This window comes from Molossus molossus, unplaced genomic scaffold, assembly GCF_014108415.1.
Source record: "Molossus molossus isolate mMolMol1 unplaced genomic scaffold, mMolMol1.p scaffold_m16_p_20, whole genome shotgun sequence".
Classification (NCBI taxonomy): Eukaryota; Metazoa; Chordata; class Mammalia; order Chiroptera; family Molossidae; genus Molossus; species Molossus molossus.
In genome coordinates, this window is record NW_023425356.1 from 14,272,268 (window position 1) to 14,286,671 (window position 14,404).

The 14,404-nt window shown below is 41.1% G+C and overlaps 1 protein-coding gene across 1 annotated transcript in view; it reads right to left on the minus strand.

Moving 5' to 3' along the window:
* Nucleotides 1-9,431: 9,431 nt before the first annotated feature.
* The window catches only part of TSPAN2 (tetraspanin 2), a 45,513-nt gene continuing 40,540 nt past the window's right edge, over nt 9,432-14,404 (minus strand). Inside the window, exons 7-8 of the mRNA XM_036273363.1 lie at nt 13,447-13,530; nt 9,432-9,911 (exon numbers count right to left, since the gene is read on the minus strand). Coding sequence (XP_036129256.1) covers nt 9,846-9,911; nt 13,447-13,530 — 150 coding nt within the window. The 3' untranslated portion in view covers nt 9,432-9,845. The remainder of the gene's footprint in view (nt 9,912-13,446; nt 13,531-14,404) is intronic.

Sequence of the window (14,404 nt, forward strand, 5' to 3'; positions counted from 1 at the left end):
TCCCACTCATCCAAATGCACAAGGTAAAACTTACCCAAACTCATTAAACAGTGCATTCTATTTGAAGAACTATTCTCTTTCATTTAATTTAATTACTCTGGTGGGCTAACTGACTTATGAGAGTTATACCCCCAAAGCCTAGAAAAGAGGCCACGATCATTTTACATGTGAACGTCTAAATCCTTTGTAGTCTTTCAAGTAATAAGAGACAGTTTCCAACATTTATACCAAAAGCAACTTGTGCTGTTTTGGCTTTTGATTTCATGAAAACCTAATATGGTTAAGAAAGATTTTAGAGACTGGGGGAGAGTGCTAAGGGATTTAATAGAGTAGAATCGTCCTAAATTCTACTGTCTGTTTTCCTTTTCCTTCCGTAGGTACTCTTTCACGAGGGTTTGGTTTCAGTTAGATGCGTGAAGTGAGGCTGACCTAGTGCCCTGCAGACCTGACCCCCAAAATATGATTTATCCTGTATTTGTCCATTTCTCTCCATCCAAACTGCTATGATCAGGGTTACAATCAACTGTTAGCAGGGCCAGTTGGCTTTGCTGAACCCCACAGTCACTGGTTGCATCCAGCTGGGTATCTTGCAAATGCCCGCCTGCTGACAGAGTGGGGATGGTGACAGGGTGTGGCTGGCTAGCACTGAGCCCATGCTCTTCCAGTGGGGAAGGAATAGTGGTATACTTATATACAAAGTCAGGGATTCATAAATTATTTTTACCTTAATATCTGAAATTGATATTAGCATGGTCTCCAGATATTAATCCAGAGTTTTGGGTTTTCATGTCACTTGATAACATGGACACTTAAAGCTGCAGGATTATATAACATCCCCTCTGAAAATTGTCTGTCAAATACAGATATTTGCCCTGGCCAGTTTGGTTCAGCGGTTAGAGCGTCGGCCTGCGGTACAGAGAGACCTGGGTTCGGTTCCCGCTAAGGGCACGTACCTCGGTTGCAGTTTGTCCCCGGCCCTGGTTGGTCGTGCGGGTGGCAACCACTCGATGTGTCCCTTCACATCGATGTTTCTCTCTCTCTCTCTTCCTCTCTCTCCCTCCCGCTCTGTCTGAACAAAAAAATGCAAAAATGTCCTCGGGTGAGGATTTAAAAAAAAAAAAATACAGATATTTGATTAATGAATAAAAAATCTAATGTTCACAACTAACTGGCACTAATCACATATGACTTTCATGGAAACTGAGAAATATTTTCCAAGAACTTAACTGTGGAAAGACTGGAGGGTTTAGGGAGGCTACTTGTAAATAGTCCAGCTTAGAAGACTTTACTTAAGTGGGCTTCCTCAATCTAAAAGGGGGGAGGCTAGACATCATAACAGATGTGGTGGGCCTGTGCCAGTGTGGGCCACAGAACCCTAGAGTGGGCACCTCAGAGACACCTTATTCCCTTCTGATGGAGTACAATCCATTTGGGATAGATGCACATACAAATTATATTAAACTATACTTGACAGTGGAGTTGTCCACGACAAAGATTCCTAGGAGAGAGCTTAGGGACAGGCATGACCAACAATTTGCCCCAACTGGATCCAGAAACTTAGACATGGAAATGCTGTTTTAGAGGGTAGGGGATTCTTTGGGTTTAAGAGACATAGAAGGAGGAAAGAGCTTAGAAATGGGAAAGTAAAGTATCATTGCTCATGTAACAAGAGAAAGAAGGAAAGGTTGGAATATCTTCTGAAGTGGTCTTTAAATTCAACCTGAAGTTTAAAGGAGTCAGTTCTTGAAGTAAATTGAAGTCAGTAAATTGAAGACTCAGTGCTTTAAAAAAAAGTCTCTCTTGTTCCTCACTTGAATTTGAAATATAAAGAGTTCTTTTATAACTAAATGGACTGGTGATGAGTGCAACAGCGGGCCCTGCTTTTATAATGGCCCAACTCTTTAGGAGTAAGTGAATGTACCCGGATAGATATATTGACAGGTAACAGCATAATTCTTCCTGATAATGGAAAATTCAAGTAATAAAAGTTCTTTATTATATAAAAATTGCCCCTCTCCCTGTTTTGAACAGCCAGTCTAAGTGCAATAAAAATTCTTTTATTGTGGTAGCTTCTTTTCTAACTATTGTTCAATGTTGGTTTTTACCTACTCTTTTATCTGGTTAATTCATATTTATCTTTTAAAACAATACTGTATCATTTCTTCTACTTCTGTTACTTTCCTTCCTCCTGCTATTTTTGTCTTCCTAGCATCCATGTCCCTTCTTCTGGTAGCTGCGCTTTGATTTTCTTTTGGGGGCCTCCCTACCCCTGTCTTCATTCAAATGGTTCGAGTGGGGCTAACCACTGAGGTGGGCATGCTACTTAAGCTCAACTAAGCCTAATTGATGAGGGGTTAGGCATGTGACCCAATCTCTTCCAGTAGGAGTCAGTCCTGGGGCTTTTATGGTAACTTTTGAACAAAGAGGAGTCCTTGGCCTGTTGATGTTCCTAAGCTGATAGAAAGTGAGCATAGACTTCTGTCCATCTTTGGCATCTCCTGGAGATAACCTGCCTGAGAACAGAGCCAACCCCGAGGAGAGCAAGGAAGAGTGAGAAGGAGAGACCTACTGATATTATTTGAGCCTATTCTGAAGCCAGCATCAACCCTTAAAGAATCATAAGTTTTCTTTTTTGCTTAAGCTAAAAAGACACTTGCAACTTGCAAGTTTCTGACACTTGCAACTTAAAAGTACTGACTGATTTAGCATCTTTACCACTAGTTTCAAAAGATACTCCTGATTCCACCCTACATTTCCTCCAGAACCTTGCTGTTTCCTCTCGTATCTTCTCTCGCTTCCTTCTAATTGACTCCTCCTCCTCAGTATGGAGCAGCCTTCAATCTCTTCTCATCCTTAAAAAAAGCAAAAGCAAAAACAAGCAAACAGCCCTCTTTAGACCCTGTAAACGTTCTATTTATTTGCCCCTCTCCCCTCGAACTCTTAGTTCGGCTTCTTTGTGAAGGGACACTGGATAGTCCACTTGGGCTGCTGGACAGAATGCCATAGCCTGGGCAGCCTGTAAGCCACAGAAATCTGTTTCTCATGGCCCTGGAGGCTGGGAAGGCCACGGTCATGGTGCCAGCATGGCCATATTCTGGTGAGGGTCCTTTTCCTACTTCACAGCTGGCTCTTTCTTGCTGTGTCCTCACTTGGTGGAAGGAGAAGGAATCTCCGCGGGGTTTCTTTTATAAGAACCCTAATCCCATTATGAAGTGCCCACCCTGGTGACATAGGCAACTGCCAGAGGCCCTGCCTCCTGATAACATCATATTGGGCATTAGGATTTCAACATATGGATTTTCAGGTGAACACAAATATTCAGACCATAGCAAGCTCCCTACACTAATCATTTACTTTCTCACTTCTCATTCTCTCCTCAGTTCACTACCATTTGACCTACACTCCCATTTCCCCTTGGAACTGTTTTCTGTAAGGTCAGTAATGACTTGCTAATGGTCTAATATACAGGACACTTTTTAGTTCCGATCTTCCCTGCTCTCTCTGCTTCCCCAGAGTGCTCAATGGAGGTCACATATCTAAAAGGTCTGAGCCGGCGGGAGATCACATCCACAACCCACGGCCAATGTAGAGCAAAATGGCTTTATTGCATGTGCCTGGGTGCAGGCGGGCTGAGCCGAGAAGGGTTCAGCATTGACTAACAGTTGGGGTGTAGGTTGTACACTCTACTTTTAGCTTCCGGCAGTTCCTGCTGATGTTCTCTGCCCAGCTCATTGTCCACCTCGCAGTTGGACTGGTCTGGTATCTGGTCCTGCATCTGCTGGGTGATTCATTGTCTTGTGGGTAACCCAATAATCCTTATCAGTACTCAACAGAAGGCTGAGCACAGGTCATGCAAGCAACACAGTTTTTCACAGTTTCCACCTTTTGCAAGTTTTTACCCTTGCCCTTTAAAACATTACGAACCCTTTCAATATCTGGACTCCCAATGTAGTACATCCATGGAATTTATAATCAGTCCTAATAAGGCCAAAGTCAACATTTTTCTTTTTTCATGCTTTTTCTTTCTACCCCTCTTCTCCAGGATGACATAAAACCTATGCTATTGTCATTGGCAGGAACAATACTGTGTTCCAGACTGTACTTGTACTTCCTTTTGTGAATGTAATTTCGCCTGCTGATATAGGGGTGAAGATTATAAACTTTGTGAAAGAAGAGTTAGTGGTATGCTAATCTTGTGTGCTCTGTTGACCATTTGGACATTGTTAAATGTAGAGCATCTGAGACATGGATTTTACTAGTTCAACAGTGGATGTCCTAAGGAATTACACCCATTTCAGTAAGTGTTTAGATGGCAGTTACTGAAAGAATGCAGGTAGCTAAGAGAGACTCTAGTTTGAAATTAAGAAACGAATGGAGAGTAAAGAATTGTTTTGGGCTTTTAACTTAGAAGAGGATTAAATTTTTTTAAATTAAATTTATTGGGGTGACATTGGTTAATAAAATTATATGGGTTTCAAGTGTACAACTCTATAATATAGCATCTGTATATTGCATTGTTTACCACCCAGAGTCAAATCTTCTGCCATCATATGTTTGACTCCCTTTGTCCTTTACTACTCCCTCTTTTCTTCGGGTAACCACCATACTATTGTCTGTGTCTATGAGTGTTTGTCTTGTTCGTTTGAATTTTTTAAACCTTAATTTCTCACTGGGGTCCTAAACATCAGAGGTAGCTCAGAGTTCTGAGATCTGGGCATTACTACTTTTATGTTGCAGATTCCTAGACTCTAGTTCTAGTCCAGGCTGCTTTCCTGAGCTTCAGGCCATACATCCAGGGTCTGTGTCTGTCTTTCTGGATGTCCTGCAGTCAGCTCCAACATGGTCACTGCAATCTGCTTTTCCTCCTGTGCTCCACTCTTCCAGCCGCCAAGAAACGTGGGAACCATTCCAGGCTCCTCTTTTCCTCTAACATTTGTCTACTTCTTGGTAGGATTTCTAGTACATCAGTTAGAAATCCTCATGACTCTGGTCTCTGCCCTCAAATCGTTATTCATACTGAAGCCAAGAAATGTTTAAAATGTTCAAAACCGATTTTGTAACTCGTTTAAAATTTTCCCCTTGACCTCTGTACAAAGATAAGACTCCTTCGTGCAGTTTAACAGCCGTTTATCTCCCCAGTTCTTGACCTGCCCTCTTTCTCTGTTCCGGTCTTCTTGCATGTTGCCCCCCAGTACTCTCCTTTTCTTCCCTACCCCTGATATCACCTTTTATTTGGCTAATTTGTATGGGTTCTTCAGCACTCCATTTAGAGACCTCAAAATTTAGGAAAGCTCTCTCCCATGACCATCCTCCCCAAGGCTGAGTGGGTCTACTCGGGGTTAATGATGATCACAGCACTTACTTGATGATAATGAAACTTGCCAGCTCTTACCCACTCTAAGCTTCTTGAGGGCAGAGATTATTTTGTTCATCCTAGCATATCGGTGTTGTTATAAAGAATTTTTCCCAAATGTACAAAATAGTAGCCCCAAAACAAAGAAAAATACTTCTATCATTAGTGTGGGTTGCATTTTACAAGGCAGAGCAGGCCCAGAGAAAAATATAGGGATTTTAGCTGGGGCTATTAATACCAAGTCTTTTAATTAAAATAGAATTGGGAATATGTCGGAAGCTATTTCTTAATTCACCAAATGAATGTGTTCAAGTAGGTATTTGTGGAAGTATGTTTAGTTACACATGATTATGTATATTTGGTTTATAATTAACGAAAACCGTCCCTATCAACATAATTATAAAAATGCATACTATTCATTAGTTGCCAGGTATGCTAAGTATCTTGTTGGTTACTTTTTTAAATTTAAATTTCTTCTATTTAATATAAGTAAAACCATCAAAATTATACAGGAAAAAACAAAACCAAAAAATACCAAAGCTTTGGAAGGGTTTCTGGCACATGAGCTGAAAACTTTCTGGATATATTACGTGTATTCTTCATGCTTTCCATGTCTCCAGGACATAGTCATCTGAACACTGGATTCTTGGAATGCATTTAGCCTCCATTGTTATAATAAGGACATCACCAAAGTGATGAATGACATTTTACATTGGTGTAGTCTTTTTACCTCTGAAAGGATATCTACAAATACCTTACAGATCTATTTTATAAGAAAAGACAAGTAACAAAAATTAATTAATTAATTAAAAGACAATAAATCATTCTGAAAGAAAATAGAAAAATCTTTGTATTTCTTAGAATATGCCTTAACACAATTTGATTTTGATGAGTCTAAACTAAGATGATGTAGTTAATTAATTGACTAGCTTCAAGGGCCCATGAGTGCTTCCTCTAGGGATGGGGTAAATGGTTGCTAAAATTGAGGGGCTCGTGGTCAAAGCAGATATCAAGGGAGCAGGGATTCAGGAAAGTTGGGTTGTACTTCCTGAATTCCCAATTGCTGTCCTTGGAGCCATGGAAACCACATTTTTCCTTATAACCTCTGATAAACTTACTTCAGAAGGGAACATATGCTGTTATCTCCCCACAAGTCTCGTTCTCACCAAGCAAACTATTAGTATTCCTCACAGGGGAAAGGAGAGCAACCTCCATTCCTGGGGGCCACGTTAGACTCCAAACCAGTGTGCGATTTTACAGACTGAACCACACACAACAAAGGAGCTGTTCTGGGAAGAGGTCTACCTTGGGTGAAACAGTATTAATGGAAATATAACTGTATGCAATGAAAGTCCTTAGGTTCTTGCTTTTAGTTTTTATTTATTTATTTTTTTGTATATGCCCCTAGTGGGAACCGAACCTGGGAATCTCTGGTCCTTAGGCCGATGTTCCAACTGCTGAGCCAAACCGGCCAGGGGTTCTTGCTTTTAAGTTCAGCAGTTCAGCTCCCAACAGTTATCACTATAGAAGGGTTACCACTATTTTCTTTTCACATCATGTTTTTTCTGGTGGATTGGTAGTTGGACCTTGGATAAGTTGTGTGAAGGTGTGTATAAAGATATGACAGGATTTTAAGATAAACCAAACAAGCAACTCTAGTACATAGAAAATTTAATTTGAAATAATTTAAAATATTTCATCAAGAAGTTTCAATTTAGTGCTTTGGCACCAGATGCTTAAGAAAATGTTTGGGTCTGACCTCAGATTAATTCTGGTAAACAGATATAACCAACATTTATATGTGTATATGTGTGTATATATATATGTACACATATATGTGTACATGCATGTATACACATACACACATGTATACACATATTCAAGTTATATATGTATATATATTCAAGAGATACATATTTAAGAGCTATATATAGATTCAAGATATATAGGAATTCATCCTGTATACAGATTCAAGATATATATAAATCTACCCTCACTCAGAGGTTCTATTCTCTAATTTTACTCATGGCACATATTTTGGAAAAATTACTCCTCAAAGGGGCACATTAATCATATATGGAACAGATCTCTACTCTTCTACTTTTAACTGTTGTAGTCTTTTTTAAGGTTGTTAATCCAGGTATACAATGAATTTCACTTTGTTGAATCAGAGATGAATCTGCGCTGAAAGAAACCTGAGTATACACTAGGGTCTGTTTCCTGTCTTCAGGCAGACGGATGAACTAAAGCTACCGAGAGAGATGGACTGTTTGTTCTTTGCTTAAAAGGTTGTGTTTCTCATCTGGCCGGTGTGGCTCAGTGGTTGAGCCTTGACCCGTGCAGCAAGAGGTTGCTAGTTTGATTCCCCGTCAGGCACATGCCCAGGTTTCGGGCTCGATCCCTAGTAGGGGATGTGCAGGAGGTGGCCAATTGATATTTCTGTCTCACATCCATGTTTCTATCTCTCTCCCTTTCTCTCTCTCTAAAATCAATAAAAAAAATTATTTTTGTTTTAAAAAAAGTTGTATCTCTCAGCTACTGGGGTACAAACCACTATTGCATGAAGCAATTTTCTTAAGATAATATTTTCATTAGCTATAGATACAGTAAAGTAGCCATGCATAGTTCAATTTTTAGCTTGCTTCCAATCTGACTTTTTTCCTAGAAAAGCCTGGTAGCAGTAGCATGTAGGGCAGAAGAGGAAATGTGGTTCTCTGCGGGAGGGAGACGATTCAATCAGCTAAGCCTTCTCGGTAAAATGATTTGTAAAAGGTTCTTGGACGAGCACACCCAGACTGTGTTCTCTCTCACAGGTGCACAGATTACTTGGGAGTTTCCAAAGTCCCCAGTACTTTCACTTTTGTGTGACTTGAAAAAATATAATAATAATAATAACTAATGAAAATATTAAAAACTCCATGATTTACTAAATGTGCCAAGTTGTTACAAATATGTCCATTTAGATCCTAAATTTAGGTTTACATACTTAGAATGAAGCATCAAGACCATAGATTCAGCGGTTCTTAACTGTGGGTCGCAACCCCTTTGGGGGTCGAACGACCCTTTCACAGGGGTCGCCTAGGACATAATAGTAGCAAAATTATAGTTATGAAGTAGCAACAAAAATAACTTTATGGCTGGGGGGGGTCACCACAACGTGAGGAACTGTATTAAAGGGTCATGGCATCAGGAAGGTTGAGAACAACTACCATAGAAGAACATGCAATTTTTATTTTTATATTTTGATTTGCACTGGTCAAACCAATTTCTGCTGTGCGTGTGGAGATGTTTTTGTTTCCTTAGGTTGTGTCCCTTGGGCACACACAACCAGAAGATGCTTCGCTTTCTTTATGTTGGGTTGGCCAAGGATGCTCATGATAAAATATTTGACATAAAGGATTTTGTTTTATTTATTTTAAGTGGTGAAAACTATAGTTCTTAATCTATAAAGAAGGATTCTCTAGGTGAATAAATAAGAAAAATACAGAAAATTAGGAAAATATGTAAACTCAAGTTATGAGGTATTTTAAAGATACAGTGCCAGTGAAACTTCTCTTTCCACAATGTACAGGTCTCTTCCGCTAGTCTTCCTAGCCTTGCCTTTGGAGAAATACAGAAAAGCTAGAGGTAAAAGCCCTTTGGATGTGAGGCTCGTAGTAGTACAGAGCAGCGTCAGAAAAAGAAAGTAATAAAGCGGTATTTAAACATCTTTATATAATGACAAAAATATTTCCTTAAAAAGTCTTTAAAAGGCTTTTTTTTTTTAGTCCTTAAAACACTCGCTTTTATAGGACACATGATTGTCTGTGTGACCACTCTTTCCAGAGGGAAGTTTTTTTGTTTTTAAATACTAGGAAAAGATGACTTATTCAAATTAGATTTTCCATGCTATATTTAGTTTTACAGATGTATTTAGTTCTAAAACTGTGGTTTACTGTATTCTGGGGAGAGTTATGTATATAAAAAAATCCCAGGAACCCTTACAGTCTCCTCAGACAGTCAATTTTAACACTACACTGTGATGTCCATTCCCGTAGCTTATTGCTTCTGTTAACTAGAAATCCCTGAACTCTCTGTACCTAACTTTCTGCGGCTAGCCTCTGAGAAACCAATCCATTACCTTTTTTTTTTTTGAATAGCCAAGTTTTTAAAGTTTCTCAAAGTTATTTTTATATTTTTCTGAGAGTTAAATAGGTTATTTCTCTCACTGTATAACAAGAATCAGGAATTCCCAGCAAACCAATTTCATTCTGTATAATGCATATGCCGGAAGCACACAGATCACACACGAATGTGCTCTCAGGCAACGTACACAGGCATTCACTCGAGGGGTAAATCAGTAATGAGCCAAGCATACATACATGTGCAAATGTACAATCAACAGCAAATTATTTTAGATCCTAATGTCCTTTGAATCTTAAAAATGCACCAGGAAACAGCTCATGACATTTACATGAAAGCTCTAGAGAGCAATTTTCATGTAGAAGTAGCTTCATATCACATCTCGTGAATTTCGTATGGCACAGCAGAGGACCATGCTGAATATCATGCCGAAGATCTGAAACAGAAGAAAGCACTTATTAATGACTTTCAAATGACAAAAATTGATGGGAAGGTCAGCAAACTGCCTATGTGTCCGACTCAAGTTAACAATATAACCAACAATTACTAGTTATAAATGGCATTTTTATATATCTGCTTAATTATGACTACTGGTTAAAGTCTTCCGTATTAACTCTGCTTAAGATGCATTTGTATTTTATTATTGTTAAAAGAACAACAGGGCTCTGATTTAACAAAAGGGCCTAGTTCTAGCCTCTGGAGCAGTTTAACTGTAAAACACCAATAATACACTATTGGGTTGGGAGTTTTATATTTCAGGTTAATTTCAGAACTCATATATTTACTTTAAAAAGTGTATATAACAACTAGTTGTTTATTTATTTATTTTTATTTTTGCATTTATCTTCAGATAGAGCAGGAGGGAGAAAGGGAAGAAGAGAGAGAGAAACACATCGATGTGAGACACACTGACTAGTCGCGACCCATATGATTCCAACAGGAGCCGGGGACAAACCGCAACTGAGGCATGTGCCCTTAGTGGGAACCAAACCTGGGCCTCTCTGGTCCACAGGCCAACGCTCTAACCACTGAGCAACCGGCCAGGGCACAACTAGTTGTTTAAATATGCTTGTGGTTTAAGTAGTTTTCTATTGTTGGAAACGCTTCAAATTTTTTGCACCAGTGACTGCATATTAAAAAGTGCACCATCTTATTTCCTGTTCATTTTTAAGTATAAATGATGCTTCCCTATTTAACTTAGTAGTTTTACCAAAGCATAAATGAAGGTGTTTGAGCTATGATACTACTGATGTCTTCTATGTCTTGGATACTTCTCGGAGAAGCCTATTACTTGGCAACATCATAGCCACTTGTATGGTTTGAACAGAAGGGGCCACACAATCCTCCTGTTCTCAGTCATTCCCCTGCAGTTCCGCAGAGCGGAGGGAAAGCCCTGTGGGCACAGTGTTTATGAAGTACAGTCAGGGTTTGTTTAAAGAAGTCAGCATAGCTCTCTCGTTCTCTCTCAACCCCATCAGACTAGGATCTGTAAATGCTACGTTAAAGAAGACGTGTTGATCGGTTATTTCAGAAGGAAGGGGGTGGATTTAAGTAAGGGAATGGCCTCCAAACTTGGGCAGGGCTCCAAGCTTCTGCCTGACAGAACTTGGTACAAGTGTGTGGCAGGGGAGACACCTAATGGACATTTGGTTAACTGACTACACTGTGCAACTTAAAAAAAAATTTTTTAATCCTCACCCGAGGACTTTTGCATTTATCTTCAGATAGAGGGGGAGGGAAGGAGGAGAGAAGAGAGAGAGAGAAACATCGATGTGAGAGAGACCCATCAACTGGTTGCCACCCACATGACCCCAACCTGGGCCGGGGACAAACTGCAACCGAGGTACGTGCCCTAGCGGGAACCGAACCCAGGTCTCTCTGGTCCACAGGCCGATGCTCTAACCACTGAGCCAAACCGGCCAGGGCACAGTGTGCAACTCTTCATGAAGAAAAGAGTTAAAGGAGAAACTTTCAGGGTATTGATTCAAGATGGCCAACAGAGGGCATCCCCCCGGACCGTAGTTGTTGGGTTGGATGCGATCCCTAACGTTTATGGGTTGCACTCTAAAGAGATACCCCCAGAAAGAAACTTTACCAGCCTCCTCCTGACGCTGTCATGGGTCGGGTGACTGTTTCTAGGATGCTCATTCATGGAGACTGCTGAGTTGTGAGGAGGGGCTATCTGATGCCTCTATTATACAGAACATTTTCCACTATTCCGCCCCAGAGTGGCGGTCAGGCCAGCCCCAGAGCAGCCGGGGAGGTGTCCCTGGACTGGGCGGTCCTCAGCACAGTATATTCACCACTCCCCCACTCCCCGGGCTCTAGATGCAGAAAAGAGGACAGATGCTTCTGTGTCCCCTGAGAACTGCCAATTCATCGATTTCCTTGCAGTTCCCATTGCCCCTGTTTAGCTTAGGCCAGGAATGAATCTACATAGAAGGGTCGGAGGGTAAGCAGTATGTCAACATTAGCTGTTAGCACTCAACCCCTGGACAATGGAAATCAGCTCTTCACTGGCCCCACCTGATCCCCACTCTTGCTTCCCTTTGACTTTATCTTCATGCTGCACCACAAGTCCTTCTAATCATGGGTGGCTCCCCCTTTCTACCCAGCCTCTGATCAGGACACACAAAGACCTCAATGATGTGGCCCTCACACCCACTCCTTATCATCTCTCGCTTGCTGCTCCTACCATACCCTCTGTCCCTGTCAATTCGTGCACTTTGTCCTTCACCAGCGCCGAGCCGCCTGCAGGTCTGGAGGCACTCCACGCCCAAGTCACACACACTGTTCCCTTCGCCCGGACTCTGGGTTTGGGAAACAGACTGTAGGAAGATCCAGCACTTAGGAAGTGCTATGTTTCAGATACTGTATGAATTAATTTCTAATAATACTTTGTAAGTATTATCACACTCAATCGTCACAACAATCTTATGAGGTTGGTGCATTAAAATCCTCATTTTACAGGGACTTGAGGCATAGAGAAATTAAGAAACTTTCCCATAATCCTAGGGCTTGTAAGTAGTAAAACTAGGAGTTGAAACCAGACAGTGTGATCACACTATTAATCACCACACTGTGCTGACTCTGCAAATCACAGGTGAGAGGGGTTAACCTTATGTTATTTTAAATTCTAACAGTACAGCCCTGGGCAGTTTTGCTCAGTGGTTGGAGCGTCAGCCCCCGGACCTAAGGATCTCAGGTTTGATTCCCAGTCAAGGGCATGTACCTGGGTTGCAGGTTCCATCCCTAGCCCTGGTTGGGGTAGTGGGGGAGTCAACCAATGGATGTGTCTCTCTCACTTCGATGTTTCTCTCTCTCTCTCTCTCTCCCCCTCCCCCTCCTTCCCTCCCTTCTACTCTATCTAAAAATCAACCTTGGGTGAGGATTAACAAAAATAAAATTCCAACAGAAGGAAAGACCCAGAGTTGAAAAGCACTTGTCTAATTTAGGTTTGGTGGCTTTAAAATAGGAAGTTATTATAATAATAAACTCAAGGTCATCATTAGGTTATAGTATTTGCATCATATTTTAGAGAACTTAGTGTCAATGTATTTAATCAGCTTTGTTCTTAGATGTCCTGTCAACAAATGTCTTTGTTTTTTAGAAGACATCTCTCCTTAGACACTGCCATTCCATTTGAAGAGAAGTAAGATGCAAAGGTTCAGACTTCTTCTTTTTATCCTCACCCGAGGACATTTTTGCACTTATTTTCAGATAGAGCAGAAGGGAGAGAGGGAGGAAGAGAGAGAGAGAAACATCGATGCAAGAGAGACACATTGACTGGTTGTCACCCAAACGACCCCAACCGGGGCCGGGGACAAACCGCAACCAAGGTATGTGCCCTTAGCAGGAACCAAACCCAGGAGACTCTGGTCCACAGGCTGGTGCTCTAACCACTGAGAAAAACTGGCCATGGTAGGTTCAAGCTTCTTAGAGGACAAGAAGGTATGTTCTGAAACTCTCACCGTGAGGCCTGCAATTCCAATACCGACCATTCCGATGAGCTGAAGCTTAACACTGATTACGGTCTCAATTTCATCAATGCAATTCTGTTGTGGAAAAAAAGAGTCAGGAATAACAACTGATGGTACAGTAGTCCCCCCTTATCCATGGGGGATATATCCCAAGACCCCATTGGATGCCTGAAACCGCGGATAGTACCGAACCCTGTACATACACACCTTTGCACTTAGAAAAAGCACTTTACGACTTCTCTTTGGCATATTTGAATTCCCAGCATCACTACTCTTGTGATTTGGGGCCTTAAATGAGTAAAATAAGGGTGACTTGAACACAAGCACTGTGATGCCTATGACAGTCAGTCTGATAACAGAGGCTACTGAGTGACTAACGGGCGGGTAGCGTGTACAGCGTGAACACGCTGGACCAAGGGATGATTCACGTCCTGGGCAAGACAGAGGGGGACAGCTCAGGATTCATTATGCTGCTCAGAGCAGCACACAATTTTAAACATATAAATTGGGTTATTTCTGCAAGAGTCCATTTAATATTTTTGGACCACGGTTGCCCGCAGGTACTGAGATCTGTGGAGTGAAATCTCGGATCGAGGGGACTACTACTGCACGTGTGGATGACCGCCCTGCCCTTCTCTGCAGATCATGCTGGGAGAGTCATCCGTGTCAGCCTCTGCTTCTGTTAGGGCCATTCTCTTAGCTTCATTCTGACAAACCTAGAGAAAAGGTAGTTTGAGGAAAAAAATACAATTCTCTCCTTTTGCTGGAATTTTTCTATTTAGGCCAATGGCTACGTCAGAGTCTTGAAACCTGGTGGGAGGAAGCTATTCTGGGACCTGAAGGATTTAAAAATACTGGGAACTCTTCTTGCTTTCAGCAAATAAAAGTAAGCAAACTATCCCCCCCAAAATAGCCCCATGTTTTTCTTATTTTTAAAAATTTTTATTTA